The sequence below is a fragment of the Rosa chinensis genome, chromosome 2 (genome assembly GCF_002994745.2).
Source record: "Rosa chinensis cultivar Old Blush chromosome 2, RchiOBHm-V2, whole genome shotgun sequence".
Lineage (NCBI taxonomy): Eukaryota > Viridiplantae > Streptophyta > Magnoliopsida > Rosales > Rosaceae > Rosa > Rosa chinensis.
The window spans coordinates 62,074,922-62,093,286 of record NC_037089.1 but is presented as its reverse complement, the minus strand read 5'-3'; the positions used below and the strand labels follow the sequence as shown (position 1 = coordinate 62,093,286).

Here is an 18,365-nt window from a genome sequence, read left to right as displayed (position 1 = left end):
GATTCACAGATAATTTGACTTTAATAAACAGAAAACAACATGTAACTTATCAAAACACTACACTATAGTGATCCCTGTCCCTCATATCAAAGTCTACTGGGGGCCAATAATGTGTCTACTGCCCCACAATAGACCATCAAACAAACCCCACAGTTACATTGCAATGTCAGATTACTCACATTGTTGAACAGATAGTAGATCATTGGCCTCCAATCCAATAGACATTCAAAAAAAAGAAAAAAGATGCTATTCCTTGCCAAAAAAAAAGAACTGAACAACAATACTTTACAAGAAAAAAAAAACACAGCAACCGGAGTAATCCATGTCACTCCTCCAGCGACATCAGCATGACCAACAACGAAGGCACATAAACGAGCTCCACAATATCACCGGGAACGAGCTCATTGGCCCCCTAATTTTTCATCTCCTCCTTCAAACCTCCTGTCAACATTGGGTTGTTGAAAGAGATCAGATCGCCGGCCTCACTCAGCCTAGACGAACGAGGACCTGCAGCGCAGTCGCCAGCTCACCGGAACCTTCGTCGTGGAGTGAGCCGGCATCCGAGACGTCGGGTTCGAACGTTGATTCGTCTTCCGAGATTAGATCATAGGTGCTTCGGAGCTTCGCCCCGCTCAGCCCAGACGAACGACGACCTGCAGGGTTGTCGCAAGCTCACCGGAGCCTCTGTCGTGGAGTGGGCTGGGGTCGGAGACGTCGGGTTTGAAATCCGTCTCGGCGGTGGGGGAGAGAGAGTGAGAGAGGTGTGCATCCGATCCAGAAGTCCAGATTCGTAGACATGGAGAGAGAGAGAGAGAGAGAGAGAGTCTGAGATGTGTTGAGAGAGAGAGAAATCAGTGAGGGGGGAGGAGAGAGAAAATAGATCGGATGGAGAGTTTGAGAAGAGATGTAATGTATTAATTAAAATAGGGACAAAACTGTCAATGAATGTTAGATTGGGTAAATGAGGTTAAAAAACTCTTTATGGTGTAAGTGGGCAATTTTTAAGCTGAAAATGGATAAGTGGTCACGGCCCCAAAATTAAAATATTTTGAATTTCCGGTGAGAACCAAATTCTTTCTTCTTCTTGCTGTTCTCTAAAATTCTCTCTTCTACTGCTAAACTCTCTCTCTCCCGTTCTCCCTATCTCTTCCATTTTTTTCTTTTTCCTTCTTTTATTTTCCTCCTTCGTTTTCTTCCCCTTTACCTTTTTTGCCATGACTAATGAGTGTTCTTTAAAAAAAAAACTTCACTACTAGCAAAATAACAACACACACGGATTTACTGTAGTTAAAAGCCACAGATATCCGTGTGAAATAGAAATACTGACAGAAATCCGTGTGAAATGACCAGTGATTTATTGGTTCGCACCAAATTTTTATATGTCTACTAATGTGGTATAACTAGTTTATTAGTTGTCAAGAAAAGTATACATTTAATGAGCAACAATGTGGAGCAAATAGATTTTATCAAATTCGACCGTTGGATGTTGTCATGATTATAATAAATAGTTATGGTCAAAATATCAGCTATTTTTGTTATCGTTTAGGTCTCGATCTACTATATCAACCCTTAACCCTAAATACCACATAAAACTAATATGCTCATAACCGCTCATTCGCAACTTATTTTTTCGATCTGTCAGCTCTCATACTCTCATGAATATGAGGTATACCAAATAATGTAAAAATTTTGTAAAATTTATCTCCTTGTGGTTTAACTCCCCTTAGGGAAGTATCGATGTATATAAGGTTAACCACTTTATTTGATATTGAAATAATGGCTTTAATTTGAGTTAATTTTTTTACACCATACCTATTAATACGCTATAAATACCCATCTCAAATTTATTAATTTTCAATTTTTATTTTTTGGATTGCACAAAATTCTTATATGTCTACTAATGTGGTATAACTAGTTTATTAGTTATAATGAAAAGTATACCTTCCATAAGCAACAATGCGTAGAAAATAGACTTTATCAAAATCGACCATAGGATGTTATCATGATAAGAATAAATGGTTGTGTTCAAAATTTCAGCTATTTTCGTCGTCGTTTGGGTTTCGATCTAGTAGGTCAACCCTAAACTTTAAATACTACATAAAACTAATATGCTCATAACCGCACACTCCTAACTTATTTTTTTGATCTGTAAACTCTTATGCTCTCATGGGTAGAAGCTATATCAAGTAATGTAAAAATTTCTGAAATTTTATCTCCTCAAGGGTCGGCTCCCCTTAGGGAAGTAGAAGCGTTTAAAGGGTTGACCGGTTTTTGGTACAGACATCTGTGTGCAATGAGTAATACACACAGATATCTGTGTGAAATGTTAACACAGAAATCCGTGTGAAAAGAACAATGAGCTACAAAATTCCGTGTGAAAAAGGAGACTACACACAGAAATCCGTGTGAATAAACAACAGTAACTGATGTCTGTGTAAAAACTAAAACCTATGCACACGGATATCCGTGTGAAAAGAAAAATTAGCTACAGAATTCCGTGTGAAAAAGTATATGTGTATATAAAGTTCACCACTTATTTGATATTGAAAGAACGGCAGATTGAGTTAATTTTTTTACACCGTACCTATTAATACGCTATAAATAGATGAGTAATGTCAAATTTATCAATTTTTTATTTTTATTTTTTGGATTGCACAAAATTCTTATATGTCTACTAATGTGGTATAACTAGTTTATTAGTTATAATGAAAAGTATACCTTCCATAAGCAACAATGCGTAGGAAATAGACTTTATCAAAATCGACCGTAGGATGTTATCATGATAAGAATAAATGGTTGTGTTCAAAATTTCAGCTATTTTCGTCGTCGTTTGGGTTTCGATCTAGTAGGTCAACCCTAAATTTTAATGACTACATAAAACTAATATGCTCATAACCGCTCACTCGTAACTTATTTTTTTGATCTGTAAACTCTCATGCTCTCATGGGTAGAAGCTATATCAAGTAATGTAAAAATTTCTGAAATTTTATCTCCTCAAGGGTCGGCTCCCCTTAGGGAAGTAGTAGCGTTTAAAGGGTTGACCGGTTTTTGGTACAAACATCTGTGTGAAATAAGTAACACACACAGAAATCCGTGTGAAAAGAACCATTCGCTACAGAATTCTGTGTGAAAAACTCTATTAGCTACAGAATTCCGTTACAACAAGTGTTTATTACAGAATTATCTGTGAAATGAGCAACACACGAATATCTGTGTGAAATGAAAAATTAGCTACTAAATTCCGTGTGAAAAAAATAGAATAGAGACAGAATTCAGTGTAAACAATAATTAACATGACAGTTATATATTACCAAGATAAATACACACGAAAATCAGTGGTAAATATATATGTATTTCACACGGATTTTCGTGGTAAATTTTTTCCCGCTCACTTTTTTGGAACAAATTCAATTTCCCTCCCGTAGTAGTATTACACACGGATTTCCGTGGATTTCTTAAGTACATACACACGGATATCCGTAGCAAAGGTAAATGTATTTCACACGGATTTCCGTGTGCAATACTATAAACACACAGATATCTGTGTATAATGCTACTTAAAACCAGAAAATTTTCCACAAAATAACAACACACAGGGATTTACTGTACTTAAAAGCCACAGAAATCCGTGTGAAATAGAAATACTAACATAAATCCGTGTGAAATACTAACAGATATGTAGCTTACACGGATTTTCGTGGTAAATTTTTTTCCCGCTCACTTTTTTGGAATAAATTCAATTTCCCTCCCGTAGTAGTATTACACACGGATTTTCGTTGATTTCTTAAGTACATACACACGGATATCCGTAGCAAAGGTAAATGTATTTCACACGGATTTCCGTGTGAAATACTATAAACACACAGATATCTGTGTATAATGCTACTTAAAACCAGAAAATTTTCCACAAAATAACAACACACAGGGATTTACTGTACTTAAAAGCCACAGAAATCCGTGTGAAATAGAAATACTAACAGAAATCCGTGTGAAATACTAACAGATATGTAGCTCACACGGATTTTCGTGGTAAATTTTTTTCCCGCTCACTTTTTTGGAATAAATTCAATTTCCCTCCCGTAGTACTACACACGGATTTCTGTGGATGTCTGAGCCATACACACGGATATCAGTAGCAAGGGTAAATGTATTTCACACGGATATCCGTGGAAATTCCGCTCATAACCAGCACATTGATCCAAATCTGAAGCATATCGATCCCTATTTCTCTCTCTCCTCTTCGGCTCCGTTCTCCCTCCTCCGGCCACCGTTTGACGCCAAACCACATCCTACAGCTTCATATCTTCCTTGTGCAGCTGCCTGTGGTAGCCTTGAGCGGCGGCACGGCCTGTATCGGCGGCGGTAACCACGTTTCCATTTTCGGCCGTTTTGGTTCAAACTGAGATTTCTCCTATCTCCGGCCACCAAAACTCGAGTTCTTTAGTTTGTTGAACTAGTATCAAGGAGTAGAACATGCAGAAAGAAGGACCGGACCCGAAGCAACCGTTTTTACGTTGAACGGAGCAGCTATCAGAAACTGTAGTTTTTCCGGCCAAACCGGACTGTTTTGGTAATTTTCGATCACTTGTACTCATTTTCTGACTTCGTGCTAGTTATAAATGTTTCTCAAAATGATGAAACAAAGCGGAGAAGCCCGGCCCCAACACCATTGGAGGTGGTCGGCGGCGGCTCTGCCTGTAACTCCGGCGACCTTTTTCGGCCAGTTCCGGGGGTCCCAAGAGAAGTTTCTGCTCATTTTTAGATTCTACATGTCGATACGATCATTTTGATATATAGCATGTGAATTTTGGATATCGTATGATTTAGTTGTGAATTTTACAATTTCGATCGATTTTGATAGTTCGATTTGTGATATGTGAAGATCGGACCATCCGTTAGACTTGTAATTTTGATATGATGATCGTAGGACTGTCACAAATGTGGGTCTTGCAAAAACTACCTACCTATATTGATTTTCAATTTGCTTGAGACGTGTTACTCTATGACATTGTCTTGGTTGCCATACAGACGAATACCGGTAATCGAAGACAAAGTTCGGTTATGTCAAGCTCTCATCCAAACTTTTCACATTTCACTTGGAATGTTGCAGCTTGGGCAGACAATGAAATTAGTAGTACTTGCATTGTTGATGATCATGTACTAATTTTTATTCTAATTAGCATTGGTATGAAATGTAAAAAAATATCTTGCTATGAATGTAAAGTTTGAATATTTTCGATTGAGTTGTGGATTTGTTCATTTTATTGTAAATATTTGTAATATATTTAAATTGTAGAGAAATAAAAGTTTTTTTTTTGAATAAAAAATAAAAGTATTATTATGTTTAGGTTGCAAATTAATTAGCAGAATTTTTTTTTTTTAACATGCTGTTACTTTTACACACAGAAATCAGTGAGAGTTAGGGTAAAAGGATTTGACACAGAAATCCGTGTGAGATAGGTATGTATTTGACACAGAAATCCGTGTGAGATTGGTACGTATTTGGTACAGAAATCCGTGTGAAATAGAGTTGTTCACACGGATGCATTCCATTACGGTGATCTATATTTACGGAAAGATAGTGGGGCCCACTTCTAATATTCACACGGACAAAATAATCCGTGTGAGATAGGTATGTATTTGACACAGAAATCCGTGTGAGATAAGTACGTATTTGCCACAGAAATCCGTGTGAAATAGAGTTGTTCACACGGATTGCAGCTAATTCCGGTAATTTATATTTGTGGAATTATAGTGGGGCCCACGTAAGTATTTCACACGGACAACATAATCCGTGGCGGATGAGCATTACCCCCCTCCAAACCACACGGTAATACCAATCTGTGCGTGCACCGTGGGTAAAAGCTATCACACACTGAAATCCGTGTGAGATAGTCTTATTACCCACAAATTAAAATCCGTGGGTAATTGTTGTTTTGCTAGCAGGGACGGAGCCACTTGAAGGGCTGTCTGGGCTGTAGCCCAAGGGAAAAATTGGGGGAAAAACTGCCAAGTATGGGTATACCCAAATTTAAAAAAAAAAAAAAAAACTAATACTTTGCAATTGAGTTGCAGACTTGCAGCTGTTGGTCCCGATTCCATACTCTCCAGTCTCACTCTCTAGTCTGAGTAGTCTCTCCCCGAGTTCAGAACTTCAGATCGGTGGAATCCTTCCAAGCTCCAGCCACCGAGGTGACCGAGCCACCTCCATATTCAGAGTTTCAGTCTGCCTGACTGCCTGAGCTACCTCCTCTGCTCCTCCGCCACCGTTCACCGAGCCACATCCACGGCTCCACTGCGGTCTACATCTCTGGAATCTGGATTCTCTTCGACTCCATAGTGTCTGGTGATGGTTGTTTCTTGGTGTCATCCGACTGAGGGGAGGTGGCCGAGGTGAAGGCACCGGACCCTGATAATCAGGGATCATCCAAATGACTGTTGATCAAGTTCATCTCTATGATGCCGATGAATTGGGAATGAGTTGATGTCGATAATTGGGAATGGGTTGAATCATTTGATGAGATTCGTTGATATTATGCAGGTTTGGCTATAGAGACATCAAAAAAAAAATTTTGGGCTTCGCCCAAAACATTTAGCCCACCCCATTGTCGAATCCTAGCTACGTCCCTGTTTGCTAGTAGTGCTTGTCATGAGTGTTTAAGAATGTTATAGAATAACATATCTTTTTTTTTTTGGCAAGAACAATGACATATCTTTATAGTATTGTTATTATATATCAGGTGTTAGCTAGTATGTTGATTAAATTCTGGGGAAGCTCAAAAGAGTTCATTGTATGTGTTGATTTGTTGGTTAGGATCATTGCGTAACCAACTGAAAGAGAAATTTCCCGCCGTGACTTATATTAGATGAATTGTAAATATTCTCTTTAATTAATTAATTTGAATCAATTTTTCAGTTTCGCATAATTCTCTCTAATTTAAGGAGCGGGCAAGTGAACTTCACACGCTTCTAGCAATGGCCACTAGGGTTTAGGACTTTAGGACATTCCATACAACATTTAAATAGGTTTTCAGTTTTTGACCAAAAAGAAAACTGGGTTTTCAGTTGGCACTGATTACCAAATTCAATAACAATAAAGGGCGGGTTTTGCATAGAAGGCCAGGAAGAGAGGATGAGATTGTTCGAGTTGGTTGAGTTGGTTTTTTTCCCATATAGTCACATAACATATCAGCTTTGCCACCTACACTCATTTCCATTTTTCTTTGTTTTTTAAATCCTTCATCCTCCTCCTGCAGCCACTGTCTTGGTGGAGGTAGCGACGGCATTGGCGGCGGTTCTGAGTGGTGTTGATTGATAGAATGGCATTTCTCAGATCATCTTCAGTTGCTCAGGACACCGGCCCAACCTTGGTGGCCATCGACAAAGATAAACACAGCCACTTTGCAGTCAAATGGGCAGTTGATAATCTGATCAAGACCTCCAAGTGCATCCTCATTCATGTTAGAAACAAAAGCTTGCATCCTCGTAGGTATCCGTCACTTCGGTATCACCACCACCGTACTAGGCATAGGGACACATTATATATACCGGTTACATTGCCCCCATTAATTTAGGTGTATTTCGTCATGAGTTAAGCAACCTAGTTTCATGGCGCATGCATCTTAAAATTTTGAAGTCCTAATGCATGCGAACCATAAATATATAAGAATTATGAGGCTCAAATTAAGCAGTTGCCTCATTTGGCTACCCTTGGATATGCATACCCTGACATGATTCGTGACAAGTTTTTGTGATGCAAATCATTAGTTCTACATCCATATCTCAAGGTTGATATAGATTATATTGACTCATTTCTTAATATATAGCTTAAATTTTTGTGGTCTAATTGGAGCTCATACTAGGATGTCTTGGGTAAAAAGCCTGTTCAATTCTTCCCAGAACTCAATTTGTTCTTTAACTTTGCAAGAAATAAGATTAGACTCAGTGCCACAGCACCATAACCATGTTAAATTGCCCTCTATAAATGCAATTTTTGTGATCATGGTTAGCATGTAATTAATACCTCCTCATTGATTGCCTCTTTTGTTGTCATTTTTTTTATGCGCATTAACAATGGCATGTACGTCTTTTGATATGTTGTTCATTTGGTTTTGCAGAGGATGCTGCTGCAATCCCCAAAGAAGGTCGCCCTCCAACTGAAGCCGAGTTGCAACAGTTCTTTCTTCCCTATCGAGGATTCTGTGCACGAAAAGGGGTTAGTAACTTTGTATTATACAAAACCGTCTGATTTCTAGACATTTGACCCTTTGTGCTGTGTAGTTCATGGATGGCCTAAACTTCAATTCTTCCTGGCCTGTTTATAATATGCAATCTTTGCTTGAGATAAAAAGTGAATTTACACATTCTGAGGGTGAATGCGGTGACTAGAATCATCTATTTGCCTTCTACAGTAACTTGCTAAAATCTTCTCATGGATATTGCCTGATAGATTAAGATCAAGGTGACCTGATTTTTCAGTCTTTGACTATGAGCATTTCAGATTATAGCCATGGAAGTGGTCCTCCACGACATTGATGTTCCAAGCGCACTTGTTCATTATATTATTCACAACGCCATCTCCAATATTGTCGTTGGTGCTTCCCATCGCAATGCTCTTACGAGGTCTCTCTCTAAATACTTTCTGTGTTCATTTCTCTGTGATAAATTAATAGAAATGGACACTTTATGAGATTAACAATTATGGTTTTATGCAGAAAATTTAAAGACTTTGATGTGCCAAGTAGCCTACTCAAATATGTACCAGATACCTGTGCAGTATATGTTATATCATCAAAAGGAAGACTTCAGGCTAAACGGGCAGCAAGTCAACCTCAAACACCGAAATGTGATGCAGAGCCTCTCCGGGATACTTCTCAAGAAAACCATCTTCCTTCCCATCCTCATGATGGTTCAGACTCTGAAGACATCCCTAGGTATAATATCCACAACTTCATTACCTTTGATGAGTCAAGTTTATGTCGCTTGGTTTTGAATTTTTCCTGCACTGCAGATCACAATTTAGTCATGGGAGCTCAAGTTCAAAAAGTGCCTCCTCAGACAGAATATCTTTTGATAGACTCTCTGACTTTAAACCGATAACTCCCCATAAAATGAAAAGGTCAACAAATTCACCAACATTGTCAGTTGACAGTTCGGCATCAGAAACTTCATCCCATCGATATTCACTCTCAGGCAGCGATTCCTCGGGGCCACTTAGCTTCCAATCAAATGGCTCAGATAATGAGGGTAACAAGAACTCTCTATCCTCACAAACTCAAGTAAGTACAACATCCCTAAAATTCCAGGCTCCCTTTTATTACTACAACATCCGGACTAGTAAGTTTTATACGAGGCGTGTCAAATTCGTCCGTCACAAGTTACTCAAGATAAGCACCTTAAAGTCTTTAAGATTGTAAAAAAAAAGTGAATACCGAAGCCTGAAAGTTAGTTTATTATGAGTGACGATGACAATTACAATTGCATCACCAATCCATATCAGTTTTTCATCGTTCGAATTTTTTCTTTTGTTAGCAAGAAGATAAATGATTCTAATTAATGCATGTTATATGTGTTACAGTCTGGCTTGGATGGTGAGATGATGAGATTAAGGCAGGAATTGAAGCAAACAATGGACATGTACACTTCAGCTTGCAAAGAAGCTTTAGCATCTAAGCAGAAGGTAAGAACGTGTAGAGATATGATTATCAATATCTTATATTTTATCCAATGCAAACACTTGAATAAAAATTGGAATTTAGGCATGGGAGCTCCAAAAATGGAAAACAGCGAAAGAGCGCAAGTTAGAGGAAGCCAAGCTTGCTGAAGAGGCTGCTGTGGCCTTAGCAGAGAAGGAGAAGCAGAAAAGCAAGGCTGCAATAGATGCAGCGCGGATGGCACATAGGCTAGCAGAGATGGAGACCCAGAAGAGGAAAATTGCAGAAATGAGAGCCAAGGAGGAGGCTAAAGAGAGAAGGAAAGCAATGGAGGCTCTGGCACAGAACAAAGCTATGTATAGGAGATACTCCATTGAAGAGATTGAAGTTGCCACAGATTACTTTAACATTTCAAACAAGGTTGGGGAAGGTGGATATGGACCTGTTTATAAAGGCCTGCTTAACCACACCCCAGTTGCCATCAAGGTCTTGAGGCCAGACATTTCACAGGGGAAGAGGCAATTCCAACAAGAGGTAAAATATGTTCTTTGTTCATTTTTACAGAAGGCAGATGGTGTACCATTTCTCCGAAACAAGTGTATAAGCACTTCTTTTTGGTTCTGTCAATGTAGGTTGAGGTTCTAAGCTGCATTAGACATCCACACATGGTTCTCTTAGTAGGTACCTGCCCTGAGTATGGATGCCTTGTATATGAGTACATGGAAAACGGAAGCTTAGAAGACCGGCTCTTCCAGAAGGACAACACGCCTCCAATCCCATGGACTGTCCGTTTCAAAATAGCTGCAGAAATTGCCACTGGCCTTCTTTTTCTTCACCAGACAAAACCAGAACCCATTGTGCACCGTGATCTCAAGCCGGCAAACATTCTCCTAGACCGGAACTGTGTGAGCAAGATTGCTGATGTAGGCTTATCCAGGCTAGTCCCGGCATCTGTGGCTGATAGTGTCACTCAATACCGCCTGACAGCAGCAGCCGGTACATTTTGCTACATTGACCCGGAGTATCAGAAAACAGGAATGTTGGGTGTGAAATCAGACATATATTCCTTGGGAATTATGCTGTTACAGATTCTTACATCAAAGCCTGCAATGGCATTGTCCCACCAGGTTGAGGAGTCCATTGAGAAAGGTACATTCGCGGAGTTGCTTGATCCTGCAGTGCCAGACTGGCCTGTTGAAGAGGCTTTGTCATTAGCAAAACTGGCTTTGAAGTGCTGTGAGCTCAGGAGGAGAGATAGACCGGATCTTGGTTCAGTCATCTTGCCTGAGCTGGACCGGCTAAGAGAGTTTGGGAATCAGAAGGAAGCCAATAACTATGCCATCGTTCCCTATCGAGGGCATTCACACGCATCACTTCCACCAGTACCAGTAGGGAGATCAACCACAAATGCCAGTCAGGTTAGTTTCTCTGCAGAATAACAGGACTGATTTGCCTTCAGTAGAGTCACTGGACTGATTTCTTAATTTTATGCACATTCATGAAAATTTGGGTTGGTCATGGCTAGCTAGTTATACTTATTCAGCTTCTGTTGCACTGCTATTGTCCCCAACTTAACTGCGTAGTATTATCGCAAATTAAAAAGACCTCACTGCAACGTAGGAAAGCACCCCACTCAGTAAACGCGATGATAGACTATCAGTTATCTAATCCGATGTGTAAAATTCATATTTGATCCGCAGATCCTAGCAAGCTTCCGGGGGGGCTTCACACACATACACAAAGAGCTAGCTAGCTAGGGTTGATTTATCAATTAGACATTTCTATAGATTGACATTTTAGATGAAGTAGCCTAGTAGCATTTCTAAAGTAAATCTACCTTGAAGTAGATTTGCAATTATAATTTTGATTATTATGTATAATCAGGAAGGAATGAGAGAAAACCCTAACGTGGAAATGGGATTTCAACGTAGATCAATGTAAGAAAAAGGTGGATGCGGCTTCAGTACTCTATGACGAAATTGATGAGCTTCAGGAACAATATTCAGAGAGCCAATCCATCATCCCCACAGAGCAGATTTGGAAAATCAAGCGAGAAGCACAAAGTGGGTTGTTGGTCATTTGTAAGCAATTGCTCTACTGCCGTAGCTGATGCTCCTTTGAGGAGGTTCCAGTCATTTTCATAACGACTGGGAAGGCAATTTGTGCATGTTTTTGAATTGGCTACTCTAAGCAGAAGACATCTTGTTCATATATATATATATATATATATATATATATATATATATATATATATATATATATATATTTTTTTTTTTTTTTTTTTTTTTTTTTGAGAAAATAGATAACTTCATTAATTTATCCATGGCCAGAAAGCACATACATCAGATGCTGTCTCATACCAAGATCATAAATGGCACAAGCTACCGAGCAAAGGACAGGTAACCCTCACTGTTAACACATACACTCACATATTTGAGCCTGGCTACAAGAAAACAAATCCTCACTACCCTCTTTGAAAAGTAAACCTAGTCGCCTAAAGACCTCAATTGGTGTACAACTAGAGAAAACTGAGATGAAAGTAATAGAAGACCAACTTTCTAGTAATAGGCAAGAAGACCAGGAAAACCTAAAGCTTTCCTTTGCCCTTGTCTCGAGCCTCCAGCTGTAGGGTAATGATCCTCCGAGATCCCAAATACGAAACCCTGAAGAAAAGGAGTCTATTCGCAGAGCAGGTTTGGACACTCCAGGCCCATTTGATTTTAGCCTTAAAACTGATTTGGACCACCACAATCTTTTGGGCTTCCAAAATGATTTGAACACCCAAACTTATTTCGGCCACCCAATCCATTTGGGCCCTCAAAACGATTTGGCCACCCCACTTGCCACTCCACTGCCAAGCACGGCCGACGTCGTCGCTACCACTCCTGATGCAGCCACCGCCATCATCTCAGACACCCCACCAGCGTGCTCTGCATACTCAAAAACCTGATTCGCTTCACGGTGCACGACGACAATCTCCACCACTTCCAAAAGTTGGAGTGCAAAGGCCGGCGCCGCCATCAATCAGAGTTTGGCCTTTTTGATCCGGGTCCAGAGGTCGCACTTCCGCCACACAGGACCTCTCATCAATTGGCTTCCAGACTGTATGCGTTGGTCGTTCCCGACGGCGAACCACCTAGACTTGAGCCGGCCTCGCCTCGGCCTGATCTGACACGGCCATTCTTCCACCCAATCCCCATTGAGTCTGATTGGACCGGAGCACCGATCCATAACCCTCACATCACCTATTTCCTTCCGGCAAGAGATGATGAGTAACCTAGGGTAAGGTTGTGTGGTCGCTGCACAAGGCCGGCTTCTGAGTGTCATCAATAGATGATGTAGAGGGGAGGCCGATACCGGCCGCCATGACTGAGGGCTAGGGTTAAGGTTTGCCAGAGCCCCATTCTCATACATTTATTAGTTGATAATACGAAATTGTCATCTTGTTCATATTCTTTTCATCACTATTCAATGATATATTGACCCTTTTGTTTTTGAACTAATTAAGATTTGTTCAAGGAAAACCTAATTTGTGTTTAGCCCAAACTCTAGGTTACTTGACCTAGTGGTAATAGGATTTAATTAGAAGGATCTAGAATCCTAATCAATGTAGAATTACTTTTCTTGTGTTGATACCCGAATTTCCACAAGTTCAAATTTAACTAGTGACAGGCAAAGGGAACGAGTCATCGACCTCATAACCTAATTGGGCCTTCAAGCAAGCCCATTTCGCGGCGAAAGGGAATTCTCTATTTAACAAGCGATACGAGATGCCTAAATATTCAAACAATTGACAGGGATTTCCAAATGGACCGACACGCTTATTTACCACGCGATACGCGTAGGCCCAAGCTACGTTTGGGGCTTATACGGCGGGATGTGGTGTGGAAGGTAACGGATCGTGCGAGGCCCATTGTTATGATAAGGTCCGTCGGTAATTTTGGACTTGGGAACCAAAATTCATGCTTCGAGGGCCAATATCTTAACATGGGCTAGTAGAGAGATGAAAGCAAGCCCAACAAGACTTAGAGCCCACTAGAGTCATTCCTTGCCCAAAGTCCACTACACTAGAACCTGTAGCCCAAAAAGACATTGGAGTCGTCTTCCCCAAATCAGGAACTTGTTCCATCAGGTTGTTGCTGGGATTACTACTCCATCCTTTTCTGGTAAGAACCCCAAGTCTATACAAAAGCTTCCTAACTCTCATCCTCCGAAATCCTGCCTCAATTTCCAATAATCCTTAGCTATTTGTGATCACAATTTACAATAGCACAAATCGAGGGATTATGATCTCTTAAAAATCACGGCAGCAAGAAATCTGGGATCCCCATCGCCATCCTATACTCGCGCCACCAGTCTTTACCCACATGGCCAAAGCAAGCCTTCATTCTTTTGATTTCACCGGGAAAACAAAAGCTGAAGGTTTTAGAATGATCCCATCAAAACTAAGAATACCCTTTCAAAGCCTCTGGTTCTTGGCGCAAATCCTCCCCGTCTATAAAGGGCGACTTCGTTGCCGTAGGAAACCAAGCCACAACAGCCCAGAAATACAAGCAAGAGATCAAGCTTTATCTCTGAACCCCGATTCTTCCCAACCAACCTTAACCCGAAATCCAGAAATCATGTCACTGATAGAATTCTCCCTCTCTGCTAAACTCTCATGCATCTAGCTCCCACACCATGCCCGCCTATAAGTCCTGTTCTTATGAAGTGAAGTTTAATCGCTGCTGTTATCATCAAGCTAAATAGCTACTGTTATCATCAAGCTAAATAGCTGCCGTTATCATCAAGCCAAATAGTTGCTGTTACATCTAACAGGTTACAACGAAGTTGTTCTTGGGTCAGCTTTCGAACGATGTTGGGCCTAGTCTCGCACAACTCGGAGGGTCTTACTGCAAAGAATCAAAATCACAAAGTCACCCTCACATTTTTCGCGACTTCACTGGGGACTAGGTTGTGACCTGCAAGATGGCTCCACCGCGAAGAAAGAGGAATAACAGCAGTATGCCTTCCCAAGAGGAGGAAGAACACGTCGATTCTATTTCCAGGCATGAAGAGCAACAAGATCAGGAAGAAAGGCAAGAGGAGGAGGAAGTCACTCCTGCAGACTTGGCACACATTCTCAACGCTTTTGGTAGGACTCAAAAGGAGATGGTTGACACCATGAAACAGTTGGTCAACTCAATCTCAGCAATAAAGCAGCTTGAGCAACCAAATGATGGAGAGCAACCACAGAAGGTTTCCCATGAGGACTCTACTGCAAAAGCATCAGACAATCAGAAGGCACCTTCTTTTGTCACCCAAGACGATGTTGTTGCCATGCTAGAAAAAGAATTGTGTCGTGGCTCTGAAGACTGGAAGTATGCTCCTCAACCCCCTTATCCTTCAAGCATAATGCATTTGTCTTATCCCAAAAATTATGAAACACCCACTTTTACTCTTTTCGATGGGAGAAAAGGCAGCCCAAAAGAGCATATTAGTCGATTTATCGACGCTCTTGGCCCTCATGCTAGCAATCATAATCTCAGGCTGAGGGAGTTTTCCAAAACTCTCACTGATCGTGCATATACTTGGTACACCACCTTAGCTCCTGGTTCCATTAGAAACTGGGACGAAATGGCAGGCAAGTTCTGTAGAAAATATTTCCAATATGAGGAAAGGGTGACCATTGCACAGCTGAACAACACTCGTCAAAGGACGGGAGAAAACCTGGTGGATTTTGTTCGTCACTTTCGTGATTTAGCTTTGGATTGCTATGATGAAAAGGATGAAGAATCATTGGTGGAAATCTGCATCAGCAATATCCTGCCTGAATACAGGGTCTATTTGGAAAACATCGGCATTACTCAATTTTCCAGATTAATTGAAGCAGTAAGGAAAACAAGCATGTCTGTTAAGACCACCGCAAGTAAGAGGAGTTGGAGAGACAAAAAAGACACAACTCAGAGGGAAACACATCAAGCTCTAATGGTGGATGAAAGATATTTGAAGAGGAAGGAACGGTCTGGAACAGTCCCGGCAGTCCCTTGTACTGATGAGGAACTTCATGCTATTCTTGATACATTGGTTGCTGATGGAGTAATCAAGCCCGTGCAACGAGAAAAGCCCCCCACCAGGGAAGATAAGAAAAATCCACGCTATTGCCGTTATCACCAAATAGTGGGACATCCTACCCCTGCATGTCAAACCTTGCGAAGGATCCTTCACGCAAAGATTGATGAAAGTACTCTAGAGCTCCCATCAAAGAAGCAAGCTATTGATGATGATCCATTGCCAAAACGGCATGGGAAAGGGGCACGTTATGTTATTACTGGCGTATGAGATGATACCATGCATCAGGATAATGAATCTTGGACATTGACCAAATATCAAAGCCCCGTTGACCAAGCTTCTTGGCAACAGTATTTCAGGGCATGTGGCTATGACAATCTGTGGTTCCCTCATGATGAGTGCAGCTTAACTATGGAGGGCCGAAGGAGAACTAATGATGGTCAGAGTTTTGTGAGCACAATGGATCAGGTCTATCATGTTACTGAGATAGAAGGGGACGTTGTGGAAACTGATGTGATGCGACATACTAAGCCCACTATTATACAGGTTCTTCAGCAAAACCCCAAGTTTAAGTCACTCTTTGATCAGCTGGAGTATGGGCCCCAAGCTAGGCAAGCTGCTGCTGAAGCCCTGATGGACGTATCAGAAGCATTTGGTCCTCAATGTTTTGCTGCTGGGACTGAGACACAAAGGGGCAGGAGCTTACTGGAAGGTGACAATGCTATTGTGTTTACCGATAAAGATATGGAAGTTTCTTATCCAGATCACCGGAGGCCACTCTATTTGGAAGCACAAGTCAATGGTGTATTCGTGAGAAGAGCCTTGGTGGACACAGGGTCTTCCTTGAACATTATATCTCTTCAAGTGCTCAATGTCGCTGGAATTTCCCTGACTAAAATTGTGAAGGCAAACATGGAAATTACCGGATTCGCAAATGGAAGTGAGCAGGCTGTAGGGTACATACTACTAAACCTCAAGGTTAGACCAATTCAGTCTCTTACCAGATTCTATGTTATTGATGCTGACACTAGTTACCATGCACTGCTGGGACGCCCGTGGTTGAACAAACATAAGCTCGTGCCTTCCACTTACCACCAGTGTGTTAAGGGGTGAATTGGACTCAAGCCTGTCAGGTTGCCAGCAAATCAAGTACCGTTCCACCGATCAGAAAGTCATCACGCTGAGGCACAATTTTATGATGAGTTCACTGACGGAGAAGGAAGCAATCCATCCAAAGCCACAGGCACTCCTTTACCCTCATGGCTTGACATTCAAGATCTCAGCAATGATGAGCTTGCGATGATGGTGAGGCAACAAAGCGTCTATGCTCAAGCACAACAGCCTCAATGCTCTCGAATGGTGCTGCCGGATGGCCGCCCAATATATCGCTTATGACGGGATGCGGGGCCTAACCGTTCATTATGGGAGGGCCCCGAGTCAGCGGGTGCCATGGAGTGTGATCAAGTTCAAGAGGCAGAAGGGGCCTCCGTGGTACCTGAGAGATTTCCCCTTCAAAAGGCAATGCCAGCCCCAAAGTATATGCAGGACGGAAGTGCTGCTGTGACAGAAGAGATGGAAGAAGTCAACCTGAGTGATGATCCCGTTGTTCAGAAAAATATTTCCATCTCCACCTATTTGTCACCTGAAGAAAGAGGCTGCCTCATCTCTTTATTAAGAGAATATAAGGATGTCTTTGCCTGGAGCTATGAGGAGATGCCGGGATTAGACCCGAATCTGGTGTGTCACACTCTGAATGTGCAGTTAGGAGCGAAACCAGCGGTGCAGTCAAGAAGAAATTACCATCCCAATGATGAGCAACAAATCAAGCAAGAAGTTGAAAAACTCTTAGCCTCTGGTTTCATCAAGCCGATCAAGCACCCTACTTGGCTGGCAAATATTGTTCCTGTAAAGAAAAAGAATGGTCAGATACGAGTCTGTGTTGACTTTAGGGATTTGAATAAAGCAGGTCCAAAAGATGAATTCCCGTTGCCAAACATGGATGTCCTCATAAATTCAACCTCAGGCCTTGGGATGCTATCATTCATGGATGGTTTCAGCGGCTATAACCAAATTAAAATGGCCACCAGAGATGCTGAAAAGACGGCTTTTCGTACACCATATGGAAATTTTTACTATACAGTCATGCCATTTGGCTTGAAGAACGCTGGCGCTACCTATCAAAGGGCAATGATGGCAGTGTTCCATGACATGATGGGAAAAGAAGTGGAGGATTACGTCGACGATCTGGTGGTGAAATCTAAGACTAGAAGTGAGCATTGGGGTACCTTGAGGAAAGTACTACAAAGATGCAGAGCATATAAGCTGAAGATGAATCAAAAAAAAATGCGGATTTGGGGTGTCTTCGGCAAAGTTTCTTGGTTTTGTGGTGCATAGTAGAGGCATTGATGTAGATCCCAGCAAGATCCGGGCCATTGCATCTCATCCACCACCCTCAAGTCAGAAGGAATTGAAGAGTTTCTTAGGAAGATTGTCTTACATAAGACGCTTCATACCCGGTTTAGCTGCTGTGATCCAAGCGTTCACACCTCTGTTGAAAAAAGGGAACAAATTTACGTGGAACGCTGAATGCAAGGAGGCTTACTTGAAGGTTCAGCAGCTCATCGCCAAGCTCCCAACCATGAAAGCACCAACTCTAGGCGT

General features: G+C 41.3%; 1 protein-coding gene across 1 annotated transcript; it reads left to right on the top strand.

Annotated features, from left to right (window-relative positions):
• Positions 1 to 7,319: 7,319 nt before the first annotated feature.
• LOC112184712 (U-box domain-containing protein 35) lies at positions 7,320 to 11,594 on the top strand. Its single transcript, XM_024322949.1, has 9 exons — positions 7,320 to 7,485; positions 8,118 to 8,215; positions 8,501 to 8,622; positions 8,715 to 8,933; positions 9,011 to 9,278; positions 9,578 to 9,679; positions 9,759 to 10,187; positions 10,286 to 11,071; positions 11,538 to 11,594. Exons 1-9 carry the CDS (start codon positions 7,320 to 7,322, stop codon positions 11,592 to 11,594), a joined length of 2,247 nt encoding a protein of 748 aa, XP_024178717.1.
• Positions 11,595 to 18,365: the final 6,771 nt, after the last annotated feature.

What these genes read in the sequence shown, in the direction of transcription:
- LOC112184712 (XM_024322949.1), top strand. Translation starts at nt 7,320, where the DNA reads ATGGCATTTCTCAGATCATCTTCAGTTGCTCAGGACACCGGCCCAACC. An exon ending in CTCTATCCTCACAAACTCAA is followed by an intron (nt 9,279 to 9,577) that starts GTAAGTACAACA and finishes TATGTGTTACAG; the next exon opens with TCTGGCTTGGATGGTGAGAT. An exon ending in CTTTAGCATCTAAGCAGAAG is followed by an intron (nt 9,680 to 9,758) that starts GTAAGAACGTGT and finishes ATTGGAATTTAG; the next exon opens with GCATGGGAGCTCCAAAAATG.